Raw genomic sequence first — 15,389 nt, 5'->3', positions numbered from 1 at the left:
TTACCGTCCTCACTGAGGTCCTCACTGAGCGGCAGCGCTGGAGAGAGAGTCGGGGTTGACGCACATCCTTTTCGGACTGTGACTGCTGGACTCGTCTGCCGGATTGGGGGGTGGGTGGGGGGTCTGGTGTTGACATGTGAAGTGTTGGGTGAGGTGATCCTCCACACCTATAGGCTGGTTTCCTCTTTGCATCCAGATCTCTCCCCTCGCCGCTGACGCTTGGATGTTGCTGAAAGGACGCGCATGCGTTGCTGTTGGAATAATTTCGCAGCCTAAGTTGCAGATATCCGTGAGATCTTGAGAGAAAGTCTGTGGCAGGATCAGGATCCGGATCAGGAGTTAGTGATGTGGAGGGCTGTGGAGACGGGCTGCTGGGGGGTCTGCTGCTGGTCTCTGCTGGTGTCGGTGGTGAGCGGGGCTCAGAGGTGAGTCTGTCATGTTTGATTCCTGGCCCATCTGTGTGTGTGTGTGTGTGTGTGTGTGTGTGTGTGTGAATTCCTCTCCTCTGTGTCTCCATCCTCAGTGCCAACGAGCCCAGCAACATGTCACACGTGAAAGCCACCGTGGACAAGCTGCTGAACGGCTATGACATCCGCCTGAGGCCTGATTTTGGAGGTAAAGCCCCCCAGCCTGCTGTGATGAACATGTGATGAACATGTGATGAACATGTGTGACTCTGACATGTGCTGCCCCCCCCCACAGGCGCTCCTGTGGACGTGGGCATGAGCATAGACATCGCCAGCATCGACATGGTGTCTGAAGTCAACATGGTGAGTTCCTCTCCTGGACTTTCTCTCCTGCACAGACCCAGGGAGGGCTTTAAATCGGTGTCACTCCGGTTTGCCGGTGCTCTTGCTGCAGCCCCCCCCCCAGCACCATGGAGAGTTCCGCAATGTGTCAAAGCCAATCCGTATGCATCAAGTACTTCCTCTGTGGTGTCACAACGGCGGAGGCAGGGTATTAACGAGGCTACGGTGGCCCAGGAGGTCAACTGCAAAAACATTTGCTTTCATGCAAAAACCTTAAAAAACTTTCTCTTTGCACAGAAATCCTTAAACCTGATTACAACCATGGATGTAGCTGCAAACACGTTCATCCATAAACCGGAGCCATGCTAGCTGTACGGCTACGTTTGCGCATGTCTGCTACCGCTTTGTCCTGATTGGCTCCTCATGAATGTGACAGAACTTTCATCCAGTCACTATCCCAGAGTTTTATAAAACGTCCCGCTCTAACCGAACACTTCGTCTGAGAGGTTAACCAGAAATAAGAAGAATATCTACGCCACCGATTTATGGAAACGTCTCACTGGCACGCTAAAATGTTCTCTAAACCCAAAAAACATTCAGTCAAATGTGAAAAAACTTAGATTAAAAATATTTTACTGAACACATAAACCTTCCACTTCATAAAAAACTTTCTCTGAACATGAAAATATTCAATAAAACATGAAAAAACACATTTTACTTCTGCATGCATCCAGTAGACTAAAAAACAAAATATCTTATAAAACATTTAATAGTCAGAAAAAATGAACAGAGAAAAACATTTAATGATGTGCAAAATAATAAATGAGATGCAAAAAACACACCAAGGCACAAAAATGTTAATGATAAAAAAAACATTTCACTGAACATGATAATGTTTAATTTAACGTATTTATTTCCAAACCTGAATTCATGAAATGATGGCCAAAATATTCCCTAAACCCAAAAATATACAATGAAATGGAAAAGGTTTTTATTCAACATAAATATTTACTGAACTCACAAACCTTCACTAAATAAAAATACTTTTCCTAAATATCAAACATAAAAACACTTTTCACTGCACACAAAAATAATTCATGAATGCAAAATAATTAAAGAAAAAGTTTTTGATGATAGAAAAGAAAGTAATCTACTTAACAATATTTAAGGAAAATGGATTTTTTTTCTAAACCTCGGAATATTTGGGGATTGAAAAAATATTCTCTAAAGACATCTATAAAAACATTTACTAAAATAAAAATATTTTACTGAGTACAAAAACCTAAAACCATCCAATGACTGAAACACAAAACACTGAATAAAAGACAGAATAAATAAAATAATAGATCAATAAATAAATATTATAAAAAAGCTAAACATTTTACAAAGTATTGATTTTTTTTAATTTGCAAAGAAAAACATGTAACTACTGACAAAATTCTGAAAAAAATTCCTGAAAAATTTTAGCACGCAAAAATATTTCACTAAATGGAAAACCTATGAAAACCTGTGAATATTTATGAATATTTATGAATATCTAATGATACACAACAAAACAACAGGACCTGCTGACATCTGCACGCGGGGACGTCTCAGCTAGTTATGGTTTTAAGTTTATTGAAGTGAAACCGACACAAATCCAGCCATGAATACAAACTTACTGAACTCAAGATCACAGCCAGGGGGCGCTCTAACAGAAATACACTAACCTTCATCATCATGAGCACCACTAGTCCGTCTCAGCTGTGGGTCAGTAGACCCTCTCCCAGCTGAAGCTGCTCTCCTTCATCACATCTTTAGTTTCTTTAGTTTCTTTGCGTCAGGGACGAACTACAAAATGCCGTTAGTCTCAGAGGAGAAAAGACGCTTTGTAGATTTAGCTTGCTAGCTAATTTCCATCTTTAATATTTCCATGTTTGTGATTCGTTGGTGTTTAGAACGCAAAAATAAATGATGAAACACGTAACAACAGGTCCAAGCTCTCTTCATCAGAACCTGAAAAGGTGAATTTGTGGTGCAGACAGGTTTCAGCATTCTGAAGACAAACCTGTAGCAACAACCCTGATTCACTACTCAGACACATCAGACAAAACACATTCAGACCAAAGTTCAGATGTAAAAACCAACATAAAGATTAAAACCAAGGGCTTTAGAGAATCCATCCTACAGTGAAAGTGTCTGGAAGTGTTTGGTTCTCTCTTCAGGACCACCAGAGACCGCCAGGCTCCAGACGGTTTTAATTTAATCCAGAAAAATGATCTGAAATCACTAAACGCTGCCTTAAAAACATAAACACTAAAGACACATACCAGGAATATTTTACCTAACATCAGCAGAGACATGAGGACTGCCAGAAGGTTCCAGACTTACCTGTGTGACATGGAGACCGCCTCTTAGACCAGCACCGCTCAGCCCCGCCCACCTCCATGGCCTCCTTCTAAATACTAGCTCCTTAGAGCCCAGGACTCTGTTCAGCAAAACCTCATAAGGTGTGTGTTCAGAAAAGCCACATGTGGTTTCATTCATAATTTCCTGAGAGAAAAATGTTTTAAAGGGCACTTCCACATTCACGCTGAACAAGCCCAGAGTACGACCACATCCTTGGGTCCCAGCGCACACACACACACACACACACACACACACACCCACACACGTTTAGGACCGCTCCCAGTGTGAATGTGGAAGTACACTTTTAAGTACTTGGCAAATGAAAACACGAGTTTTCTGTTTATTAAATAGACCTGATGAGATGTTTTTATCAGAGTCAGTTGTTTTGGTTTGGAGCCCCCTGGTGGACAAATTTATATTCTGTGTGTTTAATTTTTAAAAGTGCACAAAGCTTTTAACTAAATGCAAACAACACTCAAAATAATAATTTTTTATTTTCATTTTTTTTAACTAAAACTATTTTGAAAAATTTAAAGAAAACAAGAGCATTTTGTGAAACATGAAAACACATTAAAATGAATGAAATATGTTTTTAAGTCATCTCAGGAATTATTATTTTTGTTTTACTATTTTTTTTCTACAAAATGCTTTTGTTTATTTATGTGTTTATTTTTTATTTATTTATTTATTTAGTATTTACTTTGTCAAATGTTTTGCATTTTATTAAATATTTTTAAGTGTTGTTAACAATATTTTTGGTCGGTGAAGACGTTTCTGGGTTTAATAAAATTGCTTCTAGATTTCATAACATTTATCTTGTGACATGGACTGTTTCTATAAAATAGAATATTTTCATACACGTTGATATTTAAGTTAAAAATATTGTTTTTAATTATGAGTCGTGTTTTGTCGATTTTGTGTTATGCTTTGTGATTTTTTATGTTTCTTTTATTACATTTTCTGTTGGGTTTTTTTGTTGTTTTGTTTGTTTGTTTGTTTGTTTGTTTGTTTTCTGTGGTCGAGTGTTCAGTGAAATGTTTTTGCAGTTGACCTTCAGGGCCACCGTAGCAGAGGCATAGAGAGCCTGTTTAGTGATTCCATGCACACGGCTGCAGGCCCAGCCTGCGTGGAGGAGCAGGAGTCAGAGCAACTGGAGCGGCAGCGGTCGGTCACAAAGACAGACGCTATAGTGAGAGAAAAACACGTCTGTGAGCGTTTTGTCCATTTTTTGGCCTCGATGCAGTAATTACATAACGGCTGTCAGTGAGTCAACGGGAGGAGAAGGAGCCCAGTGGAGCAGAGCGTCTGCAGAATATGATTTGACCACTTAATACTGGCTATCAATGCTGCTGCCAGGGGAGGATCCACAGAGAGAGTTAGCACGGTGTGAGACCAGAGAACATGTGTGAGAGTGGCATGACTAAGCACATCCTGAATCACTGAATCCTCACTGCAGCTTTACATGCGGTCAGCTCTGCTTTTAGAACCTTCTCTATTTATATAGAAAATCTGTTATTAGACACCTTCTGAGAGCGTGCTGCTGCTTTGAAGCTGATTTCTGGGATTATTTTTAGCCCTTGTTCTTGAGCTGCTCAGAAATCTAAGTTCATGATGTTTGAAGAAAAAGCCGAACACAAACGGCAACTAAGAACTGAAGAGGACTGAGTGAACAAACACTTCACCCTGTTGTTACATGTATGAGTCTGACCAGTGGATGAAAGATCGCTCACCGGTGCTGCAGGAAACAATGGCATTTAGACTGATTATAGCTTCAATCAATAAAGACATTTAAACTTCAGAAAAAGTAGGTAGTAGCAACTACATCTCTGTCTGCAGCCATTCATCTCCCAGCAGAGTACACACAACATGGCAGGAGACATACTCAGAGACTAGTAGCCACCGGTGCTAACCAGTCACTGGGTGTGCCACAACCAAGCATTTGCAATAACTGGTGATTAGTGTTTTTTGTCACTGTGGAGGAATTTTGGCCCACTCCTTGTTTAAACTCAGGCAGATTGGAGGCTTTTCCAGCAGGAACAGCCTTTGACTGGGAGTGGACTTGTTAGTGTGTTTCAGATCACTGTGTTACCCAGGTGTGTTTGAGCTTGTGCTAATTATGGCCTCCCAACTCCAACAGCCAATCACAGCTCTTTTTCCAAACACAGCAGTGTATTTAAACAGGACGTACTTCTCAGTAATCCCTGCGTGCATCGATGCTGATGCACCACACTGCTGCCACTGGCACTGCCTCCACCCCAGCCTCCTCCATTATAGACTAAAGCTCCACCTCCTCCACCCCAGCCTCCTCCTTTATAGACTAAAGCTCCACCTCCTCCACCCCAGCCTCCTCTTTTATAGAGTAAAGCTCCATCTCCTCCACCCAGCCTCCTCCTTTATAGACTGAAGCTCCACCTCCTCCACCCCAGCCTCCTCCTTTATAGACTAAAGCTCCACCTCCTCCACCCCAGCCTCCTCCTTTATAGACTAAAGCTCCACCTCCTCCACCCCAGCCTCCTCCTTTATAGACTGAAGCTCCACCTCCTCCACCCCAGCCTCCTCCTTTATAGACTAAAGCTCCACCTCCTCCACCCCAGCCTCCTCCTTTATAGACTAAAGCTCCACCTCCTCCACCCCAGCCTCCTCCTTTATAGACTAAAGCTCCACCTCTTCCACCTCAGCCTCCTCCTTTATAAAGTAAAGCTCCACCCCCTCATCCCCAGCCTCCACCATTATAGACTGAAGCTCCACCTCCTCCACCCCAGCCTCCTCCTTTATAGACTAAAGCTCCACCTCCTCCACCCCAGCCTCCTCCTTTATAGACTGAAGCTCCACCTCCTCCACCCCAGCCTCCTCCTTTATAGACTAAAGCTCCACCTCCTCCACCCCAGCCTCCTCCATTATAGACTGAAGCTCAACTTCCTCCACCCCAGCCTCCTCCTTTATAGACTAAAGCTCCACCTCCTCCACCCCAGCCTCCTCCTTTATAGACTGAAGCTCAACTTCCTCCACCCCAGCCTCCTCCTTTATAGAGTAAAGCTCCACCTCCTCCACCCCAGCCTCCTGCTTTATAGACTAAAGCTCTACCTCCTCCACCCCAGCCTCTAACTTACCCAGGAACAAATCTTTAGGAGAGCCCTCTCTAACAGGTAAAGCTGTATTTCCAGTGGTTAATGGTTAATGTATGATGAGAGTGTAGCTGACAGAATCACAGCAGGTGGTCCAGGTCCTGAAGCAGCACAGCAGCCCCAGACCATCACACTGCCACCACCATGTCTGACTGTTGGTATGATGGTCTTTTATCCAATGCTGTTTAATTATTACATCTTCAAAAATGTTCTCCTTCTGTCTGGTCAGTCCACAGAATATTTCTACAGAAGTCTTGCAGATCATCAGGATGTTTTTGGCAAATTTGAGACGATTTTTTTGGGTTTTGTTTTTTATTTTTTGGTCATCAGTGGTTTTGGCCTTGGAACTCTCTCATGATGCTGTTTTATTGTTGAGTCATGAACTCTGACCTCCACTAAGTCAGTGAGGCCTGCAGGTCTTTAGATGTTGTTCTGGGTCCTTCAGGGACCTCCTGGATGAGTCGTCCATGTTCTCTTGGAGTCATGTTGAATGGCCAACCACTCCTGGGAAGGTTCACCACTGTTCACAGTTTTCTCCACTGGTGGATAATGGCTCTCTGTGGGGTTTGTTGGCGTTCCAAAGCCTCAGAAATAGCTCTGCAACCCTCTCCAGACTGATAGATGTCAGTGACGTTGTTTCTTACTTTCATAGTTGTTTTTTTGAGATCTCCTCCTCTTCAGACAGTTTCTAACTTATGGATTTCTTGATTCAACAGTTCTGGCAGTGATCAGGTCTGGCTAGTGAAATGGAACTATGCTGTCTAAAATGTGGTTAATCACAGTCAACAAGAGCGTGTGGGTAAGAAGACCAGGTATATTTGGATGGTTTTTTTCCTTTAAAAATGAAACCCTGATTTAAAAAGTGCATTTTGGATTTACTCAGGTTATCCTTGCCTACAGTCTAATAGATCAGGATTCTAAGAGTTTCTGTGCTCACAGGAAAGCATGTGTTTGGAGTTTGTTATATGAGGTGCATTGCAGAGATGAGCTGACGTCTTCTTCTCGCCTCTCCTCCCTCATTATCTGCTGATCCTCTCACTTTCTGCGTCGTTTCACACATCTTTTGCAGCAGCCACCATTTCTCAGTCACCTCTCATCTGCAAGGACACGCCGCACTCCTCAAACAACTTTCATCACACTCCTCTGTGGTGGGCTGCACTCACTGATCTCCCCTCCGATGGGAGGAAATGTGTTTCCATCTCCATCAGTGCATCTCATCACAGCTTCAGCACACAAAGACGAACGGACTCTGGCGTGCTCCTGTCAATCAAACCAGCTTCTCTGCTGCTTACCATAAACTGACCTGAAGGTTACTGTTCCCAGTTATGATTGAAGCTTTTTACTGTTATCCTCAAACCTCTATGGTTGAACTTAAGAAGTCAATAAGGAAGTACAAAACACTGCAGTTCCTCAAACATCCACTAGAGGCTGCAGCAGAAAGCTGCAGAAGTCCCATCCACACCCGTTTTAAAAAGTCCATTCCTGCAGCAGAAATAAACACGTCTGTTTGAGACGATGTTTCTAATAAGGCGTCATAGTTTTTCTCTTTATGTTATCAAACAGCTGACACCTGTCTCTCAGCCTTCAGCCAATCAGCAGTCTGACTGAACCGTCGTCTTTGACCTCATTCATCAACATCTCCTCAGATTTTTCTGACATTTGTTCTGAAGAAAGTTTCACAGAGAAATCTATGTGGGATGCATGATTCACTAAGCCATGTGCTCCTGAGCTGGAAATATGTGCATTCCCTTGGTTAGCATAGAGCAACGCCCTTTTCATGCCCATATAAGGGCATGGAAGAGCAGGGCGGCGTGCATAGACAGAAAGCAAACAGGAGTGAGAATAGAAGTCGTCAGATTTTACTGATGTCCAAATTAAAATAACCTATAGAAACAATCATACTGTAATTTGGAAATCCTTCGTTGGCTCTAAAGACGAGGCAGTGCTGCTCCACAGGACACCAGGAGGAAGAGTATTTCTATTTTTAGCACTGGTAGAGGGTATAACATACATGCCACAAACACATTCATTCTGTCCTTTAATCAGAAATCAGAAATGACTTGCATCAGGATGTAATGAGGAAAGGATGAATTCAACAAAGTTAAATCTCTTTTCCACAGTATATATTTATTCTAATCCCTTTAAAAATGATGGAACATTTAAATGCCTTTTAATGTTGATTTCAATGAGTGTCTAATTATAAAAGTCATCCACCTGTGTACAGTCTACATTAAAAATGTTGGAGTATGCAGCCCATACCAGACACTGCATGTTAAAATTAACACTTGACCATATCTGTCAGGTACTATTGCATACTGTTTGAAAACAAAAGTGTTTGATTTGGACAAAAAAATCAGCATTAAAATTCAACTGTATCATGTCATTCTTAACCTAGCACACTGAAGTGCTAATAAAAGATAAATCTAACATTTGATGCTGCCTTACCAGCATTCAGATGGTGGTCAAAGTGCTCTGGGATTTCTGCTCTTAGCTAAAAAAGTCACAGAGAAGAAAACTTTGATGAATGTCAGAATCGTCTTAAAACTGTGAGAGAGTTGAAGAACAGATCAGCAGTCAGTGAATGAGGCCTGATGACTGAAATCTAACACGTGTTTAACTCTGAGTAGATCCAGCATAGCCGAGCTTTAGCATGGTCTTAAATTTAGGATGATAGGTTTTTAATTTAAGCTTACCTTGCTCACCTGTTGAACCCTGCACTTCCTCCTTGGTATTTTCATTCCTCCAGCCGAAAAAAGGCAAAAAAAGGGAAAATCGGCACAAGTCAGCTAAAAGCAGCAAAAACGACTAAGAAGAAGTAACAGCATGGGTTTATCAGGGTCCATTCTCTGGTTTATCAAGGTCCTTTCTCTGGGTTTATCAGGGTCCATTCTCTGGGTTTATCAGGGTCCATTCTCTGGTTTATCAGGGTCCATTCTCTGGGTTTATCAGGGTCCATTCTCTGGGTTTATCAGGGTCCATTCTCTGGTTTATCAGGGTCCATTCTCTGGGTTTATCAGGGTCCATTCTCTGGTTTATCAGGGTCCATTCTCTGGTTTATCAGGGTCCATTCTCTGGGTTTATCAGGGTCCATTCTCTGGGTTTATAAGGGTCCATTCTCTGGGTTTATCAGGGTCCATTCTCTGGGTTTATCAGGGTCCATTCTCTGGTTTATCAGGGTCCATTCTCTGGGTTTATCAGGGTCCATTCTCTGGGTTTATCAGGGTCCATTCTCTGGGTTTATCAGGGTCCATTCTCTGGGTTTATCAGGGTCCATTCTCTGGTTTATCAGGGTCCATTCTCTGGGTTTATCAGGGTCCATTCTCTGGGTTTATCAGGGTCCATTCTCTGGTTTATCAGGGTCCATTCTCTGGGTTTATCAGGGTCCATTCTCTGGGTTTATCAGGGTCCATTCTCTGGGTTTATCAGGGTCCATTCTCTGGTTTATCAGGGTCCATTCTCTGGGTTTATCAGGGTCCATTCTCCGGGTTTATCAGGGTCCATTCTCTGGGTTTATCAGGGTCCATTCTCTGGGTTTATCAGGGTCCATTCTCTGGTTTATCAGGGTCCATTCTCTGGGTTTATCAGGGTCCATTCTCTGGGTTTATCAGGGTCCATTCTCTGGGTTTATCAGGGTCCATTCTCTGGGTTTATCAGGGTCCATTCTCTGGGTTTATCAGGGTCCATTCTCTGGGTTTATCAGGGTCCATTCTCTGGTTTATCAGGGTCCATTCTCTGGGTTTATCAGGGTCCATTCTCTGGTTTATCAGGGTCCATTCTCTGGGTTTATCAGGGTCCATTCTCTGGGTTTATCAGGGTCCATTCTCTGGGTTTATCAGGGTCCATTCTCTGGGTTTATCAGGGTCCATTCTCTGGTTTATCAGGGTCCATTCTCTGGGTTTATCAGGGTCCATTCTCTGGGTTTATCAGGGTCCATTCTCTGGGTTTATCAGGGTCCATTCTCTGGGTTTATCAGGGTCCATTCTCTGGGTTTATCAGGGTCCATTCTCTGGGTTTATCAGGGTCCATTCTCTGGGTTTATCAGGGTCCATTCTCTGGTTTATCAGGGTCCATTCTCTGGGTTTATCAGGGTCCTTTCTCTGGGTTTATCAGGGTCCATTCAGTTTTCATGGACCCGGTGTCCCAGGTCCCTCCTGAGGTCTTTGGTGGAGGTGTGAGCAGCTGTTTGGTGTGAGCAGTGTTCTGCGTGTTGCTTTACATCCCTCAGAAGGTTCCAGCTTTGCTCTAACTCCTGCGTTAGCTTTCAGTGAGTAGTGAGGAGTAAATCTGCTCCATAGGCCTTTTTATTGGGCCCTATTTTTCCATGTCTTGAAATAAAACACCTTTTTGGAATTGGTGTTGAGTTTGACCCAGAATCAGAGTAATGGGACGTGATTTACTTGCAGACAGAGACACTTGGTTAGAAGGTTTTGCAGTGAACCTCAGCAGTAGAAGTGCTGTTGGTGATTATCTGAGCACAGAGAGACTCCCCGGTGTTAAACTGAAATGCTAATAAGCATCCCTCCTGCTGCTTCATTGGTTGGATGTTTCTTGAGCACATTGAAAAGGAGAGAGAGAGACAACAGTGAGTGCAGTCCTAAACCTGTGAACTGAAGAAACAAAATTCTCTGTTGGAAGTTTGGTCCATTTCCTGTTTGCATTCCTACTGGTCCTCAGGGAGTGTTGTCCTGATCATTCAAACTGCTAACAGAAGGTGACTGCCGCTGCTTTAACGCGACGGGTAAGAGTCTCAAGGGTTCTCCCTGCTAAACATGAGGGAGAATTTTTTTTTTTTTTTTTTTTTTTTTTTTAGCATGGTCAGGGTTAGGGTTAGATCAAAGTGATGTCAGATGAAGCAGTTCAGACCAGTAAATTTGGAAGAGTTGGATTCATCATTAATGCCAGCTGAGGGCCAAAATAATGGCTGACCAAAATCCCTGAACTCCACTTTTCTTTTCTCACACATGGAAATGAGGGAGTAGGGGGAGGTAGAGCTTCAGCCCAGTCAGTCATGGTTGAGGACTTCACCACCCTCTCTCTCTGCTGTTCTGTTTACATGTCTCTGCTAGGAGTACTTGTAGCATCAGCATACGTAGAATCAGCATAGGTAGCATCAGCATACGTAGCATCAGCATAGGTAGCATCAGCATATGTAGAATCAGCATAGGTAGCATCAGCATAGAAGCATCAGCATACTTAGCATCAGCATAGGTAGCATCAGCATATGTAGAATCAGCATAGGAGCATCAGCATAGGTAGCATCAGCATTTGTAGAATCAGCATAGGTAGCATCAGCATATGTAGAATCAGCATAGGAGCATCAGCATAGGTAGCATCAGCATATGTAGAATCAGCATAGGTAGCATCAGCATAGGTAGCATCAGCATATGTAGAATCAGCATAGGTAGCATCAGCATAGAAGCATCAGCATACTTAGCATCAGCATAGGTAGCATCAGCATATGTAGAATCAGCATAGGAGCATCAGCATAGGTAGCATCAGCATTTGTAGAATCAGCATAGGTAGCATCAGCATATGTAGAATCAGCATAGGAGCATCAGCATAGGTAGCATCAGCATATGTAGAATCAGCATAGGTAGCATCAGCATAGAAGCATCAGCATACTTAGCATCAGCATAGGTAGCATCAGCATAGAAGCATCAGCATACTTAGCATCAGCATACTTAGCATCAGCATATGTAGAATCAGCATATGTAGAATCAGCATATGTAGCATCAGCATATGTAGCATCAGCATAGGTAGCATCAGCATATGTAGAATCAGCATATGTAGAATCAGCATAGGAGCATCAGCATAGGTAGCATCAGCATAGGTAGCATCAGCATATGTAGAATCAGCATATGTAGAATCAGCATAGGTAGCATCAGCATAGGTAGCATCAGCGGTAGAATCGGCATATGTAGCATCAGCATGGGTAGCAATCAGCATAGGTAACATCAGCATAGGTAGCATCAGCATAGGTAGCATCAGCATATGTAGAATCAGCATATGTAGCATCAGCATAGGAGCATCAGCATATGTAGAATCAGCATAGGTAGCATCAGCATACGTAGAATCAGCATAGGTAGCATCAGCATACGTAGCATCAGCATAGGTAGCATCAGCATACGTAGAATCAGCATACGTAGAATCAGCATAGGTAACATCAGCATACGTAGCATCAGCATAGGTAGCATCAGCATAGGTAGAATCAGCATAGGTAGCATCAGCATAGGTAGCATCAGCATACGTAGCGTCAGTATATGTAGAATCAGCATAGGTAGCATCAGAAGTCGTCAGATTTTACTGATGTCCAAATTAAAATAACCTATAGAAACAATCATACTGTAATTTGGAAATCCTTCGTTGGCTCTAAAGACGAGGCAGTGCTGCTCCACAGGACACCAGGAGGAAGAGTATTTCTATTTTTAGCACTGGTAGAGGGTATAACATACATGCCACAAACACATTCATTCTGTCCTTTAATCAGAAATCAGAAATGACTTGCATCAGGATGTAATGAGGAAAGGATGAATTCAACAAAGTTAAATCTCTTTTCCACAGTATATATTTATTCTAATCCCTTTAAAAATGATGGAACATTTAAATGCCTTTTAATGTTGATTTCAATGAGTGTCTAATTATAAAAGTCATCCACCTGTGTACAGTCTACATTAAAAATGTTGGAGTATGCAGCCCATACCAGACACTGCATGTTAAAATTAACACTTGACCATATCTGTCAGGTACTATTGCATACTGTTTGAAAACAAAAAGTGTTTGATTTGGACAAAAAAATCAGCATTAAAATTCAACTGTATCATGTCATTCTTAACCTAGCACACTGAAGTGCTAATAAAGATAAATCTAACATTTGATGCTGCCTTACCAGCATTCAGATGGTGGTCAAAGTGCTCTGGGATTTCTGCTCTTAGCTAAAAAGTCACAGAGAAGAAAACTTTTGATGAATGTCAGAATCGTCTTAAAACTGTGAGAGAGTTGAAGAACAGATCAGCAGTCAGTGAATGAGGCCTGATGACTGAAATCTAACACGTGTTTAACTCTGAGTAGATCCAGCATAGCCGAGCTTTAGCATGGTCTTAAATTTAGGATGATAGGTTTTTAATTTAAGCTTACCTTGCTCACCTGTTGAACCCTGCACTTCCTCCTTGGTATTTTCATTCCTCCAGCCGAAAAAAGGCAAAAAAAGGGAAAATCGGCACAAGTCAGCTAAAAGCAGCAAAAACGACTAAGAAGAAGTAACAGCATGGGTTTATCAGGGTCCATTCTCTGGTTTATCAAGGTCCTTTCTCTGGGTTTATCAGGGTCCATTCTCTGGGTTTATCAGGGTCCATTCTCTGGGTTTATCAGGGTCCATTCTCTGGTTTATCAGGGTCCATTCTCTGGGTTTATCAGGGTCCTTTCTCTGGGTTTATCAGGGTCCATTCTCTGGTTTATCAGGGTCCATTCTCTGGTTTATCAGGGTCCATTCTCTGGGTTTATCAGGGTCCATTCTCTGGGTTTATCAGGGTCCATTCTCTGGGTTTATCAGGGTCCATTCTCTGGGTTTATCAGGGTCCATTCTCTGGGTTTATCAGGGTCCATTCTCTGGTTTATCAGGGTCCATTCTCTGGGTTTATCAGGGTCCTTTCTCTGGGTTTATCAGGGTCCATTCAGTTTTCATGGACCCGGTGTCCCAGGTCCCTCCTGAGGTCTTTGGTGGAGGTGTGAGCAGCTGTTTGGTGTGAGCAGTGTTCTGCGTGTTGCTTTACATCCCTCAGAAGGTTCCAGCTTTGCTCTAACTCCTGCGTTAGCTTTCAGTGAGTAGTGAGGAGTAAATCTGCTCCATAGGCCTTTTTATTGGGCCCTATTTTTCCATGTCTTGAAATAAAACACCTTTTTGGAATTGGTGTTGAGTTTGACCCAGAATCAGAGTAATGGGACGTGATTTACTTGAAAACAGACAGAGACACTTGGTTAGAACGAAGGTTTTGCAGTGAACCTCAGCAGTAGAAGTGCTGTTGGTGATTATCTGAGCACAGAGAGACTCCCCGGTGTTAAACTGAAATGCTAATAAGCATCCCTCCTGCTGCTTCATTGGTTGGATGTTTCTTGAGCACATTGAAAAGGAGAGAGAGAGACAACAGTGAGTGCAGTCCTAAACCTGTGAACTGAAGAACAGATCAGCAGTCAGTGAATGAGGCCTGATGACTGAAATCTAACACGTGTTTAACTCTGAGTAGATCCAGCATAGCCGAGCTTTAGCATGGTCTTAAATTTAGGATGATAGGTTTTTAATTTAAGCTTACCTTGCTCACCTGTTGAACCCTGCACTTCCTCCTTGGTATTTTCATTCCTCCAGCCGAAAATAGGCAAAAAAAGGGAAAATCGGCACAAGTCAGCTAAAAGCAGCAAAAACGACTAAGAAGAAGTAACAGCATGGGTTTATCAGGGTCCATTCTCTGGTTTATCAAGGTCCTTTCTCTGGGTTTATCAGGGTCCATTCTCTGGGTTTATCAGGGTCCATTCTCTGGGTTTATCAGGGTCCATTCTCTGGTTTATCAGGGTCCATTCTCTGGGTTTATCAGGGTCCTTTCTCTGGGTTTATCAGGGTCCATTCTCTGGTTTATCAGGGTCCATTCTCTGGTTTATCAGGGTCCATTCTCTGGGTTTATCAGGGTCCATTCTCTGGGTTTATCAGGGTCCATTCTCTGGGTTTATCAGGGTCCATTCTCTGGGTTTATCAGGGTCCATTCTCTGGGTTTATCAGGGTCCATTCTCTGGTTTATCAGGGTCCATTCTCTGGGTTTATCAGGGTCCTTTCTCTGGGTTTATCAGGGTCCATTCAGTTTTCATGGACCCGGTGTCCCAGGTCCCTCCTGAGGTCTTTGGTGGAGGTGTGAGCAGCTGTTTGGTGTGAGCAGTGTTCTGCGTGTTGCTTTACATCCCTCAGAAGGTTCCAGCTTTGCTCTAACTCCTGCGTTAGCTTTCAGTGAGTAGTGAGGAGTAAATCTGCTCCATAGGCCTTTTTATTGGGCCCTATTTTTCCATGTCTTGAAATAAAACACCTTTTTGGAATTGGTGTTGAGTTTGACCCAGAATCAGAGTAATGGGACGTGATTTACTTGAA

The 15,389-nt window shown here is 42.8% G+C and overlaps 1 protein-coding gene across 2 annotated transcripts in view; it reads left to right on the top strand.

The window, feature by feature from the left end:
- The first annotated feature begins 276 nt into the window (after window positions 1-276).
- Window positions 277-15,389, top strand: part of gabrb1 (gamma-aminobutyric acid type A receptor subunit beta1) — a 139,768-nt gene continuing 124,655 nt past the window's right edge. For both annotated transcript variants that reach the window (XM_041812800.1, XM_041812799.1), the window contains exons 1-3: window positions 277-425; window positions 524-615; window positions 703-770. In XM_041812800.1, the coding sequence (XP_041668734.1) occupies window positions 346-425; window positions 524-615; window positions 703-770 (240 nt within the window). In that variant the 5' untranslated portion in view covers window positions 277-345. The remainder of the gene's footprint in view (window positions 426-523; window positions 616-702; window positions 771-15,389) is intronic.

The sequence above is a fragment of the Cheilinus undulatus genome, linkage group 18 (assembly GCF_018320785.1).
Source record: "Cheilinus undulatus linkage group 18, ASM1832078v1, whole genome shotgun sequence".
NCBI classification, from domain to species: domain Eukaryota; kingdom Metazoa; phylum Chordata; class Actinopteri; order Labriformes; family Labridae; genus Cheilinus; species Cheilinus undulatus.
Note: the sequence above shows the minus strand (reverse complement) of the source record. Positions and strands in the feature narration are given on the sequence as shown.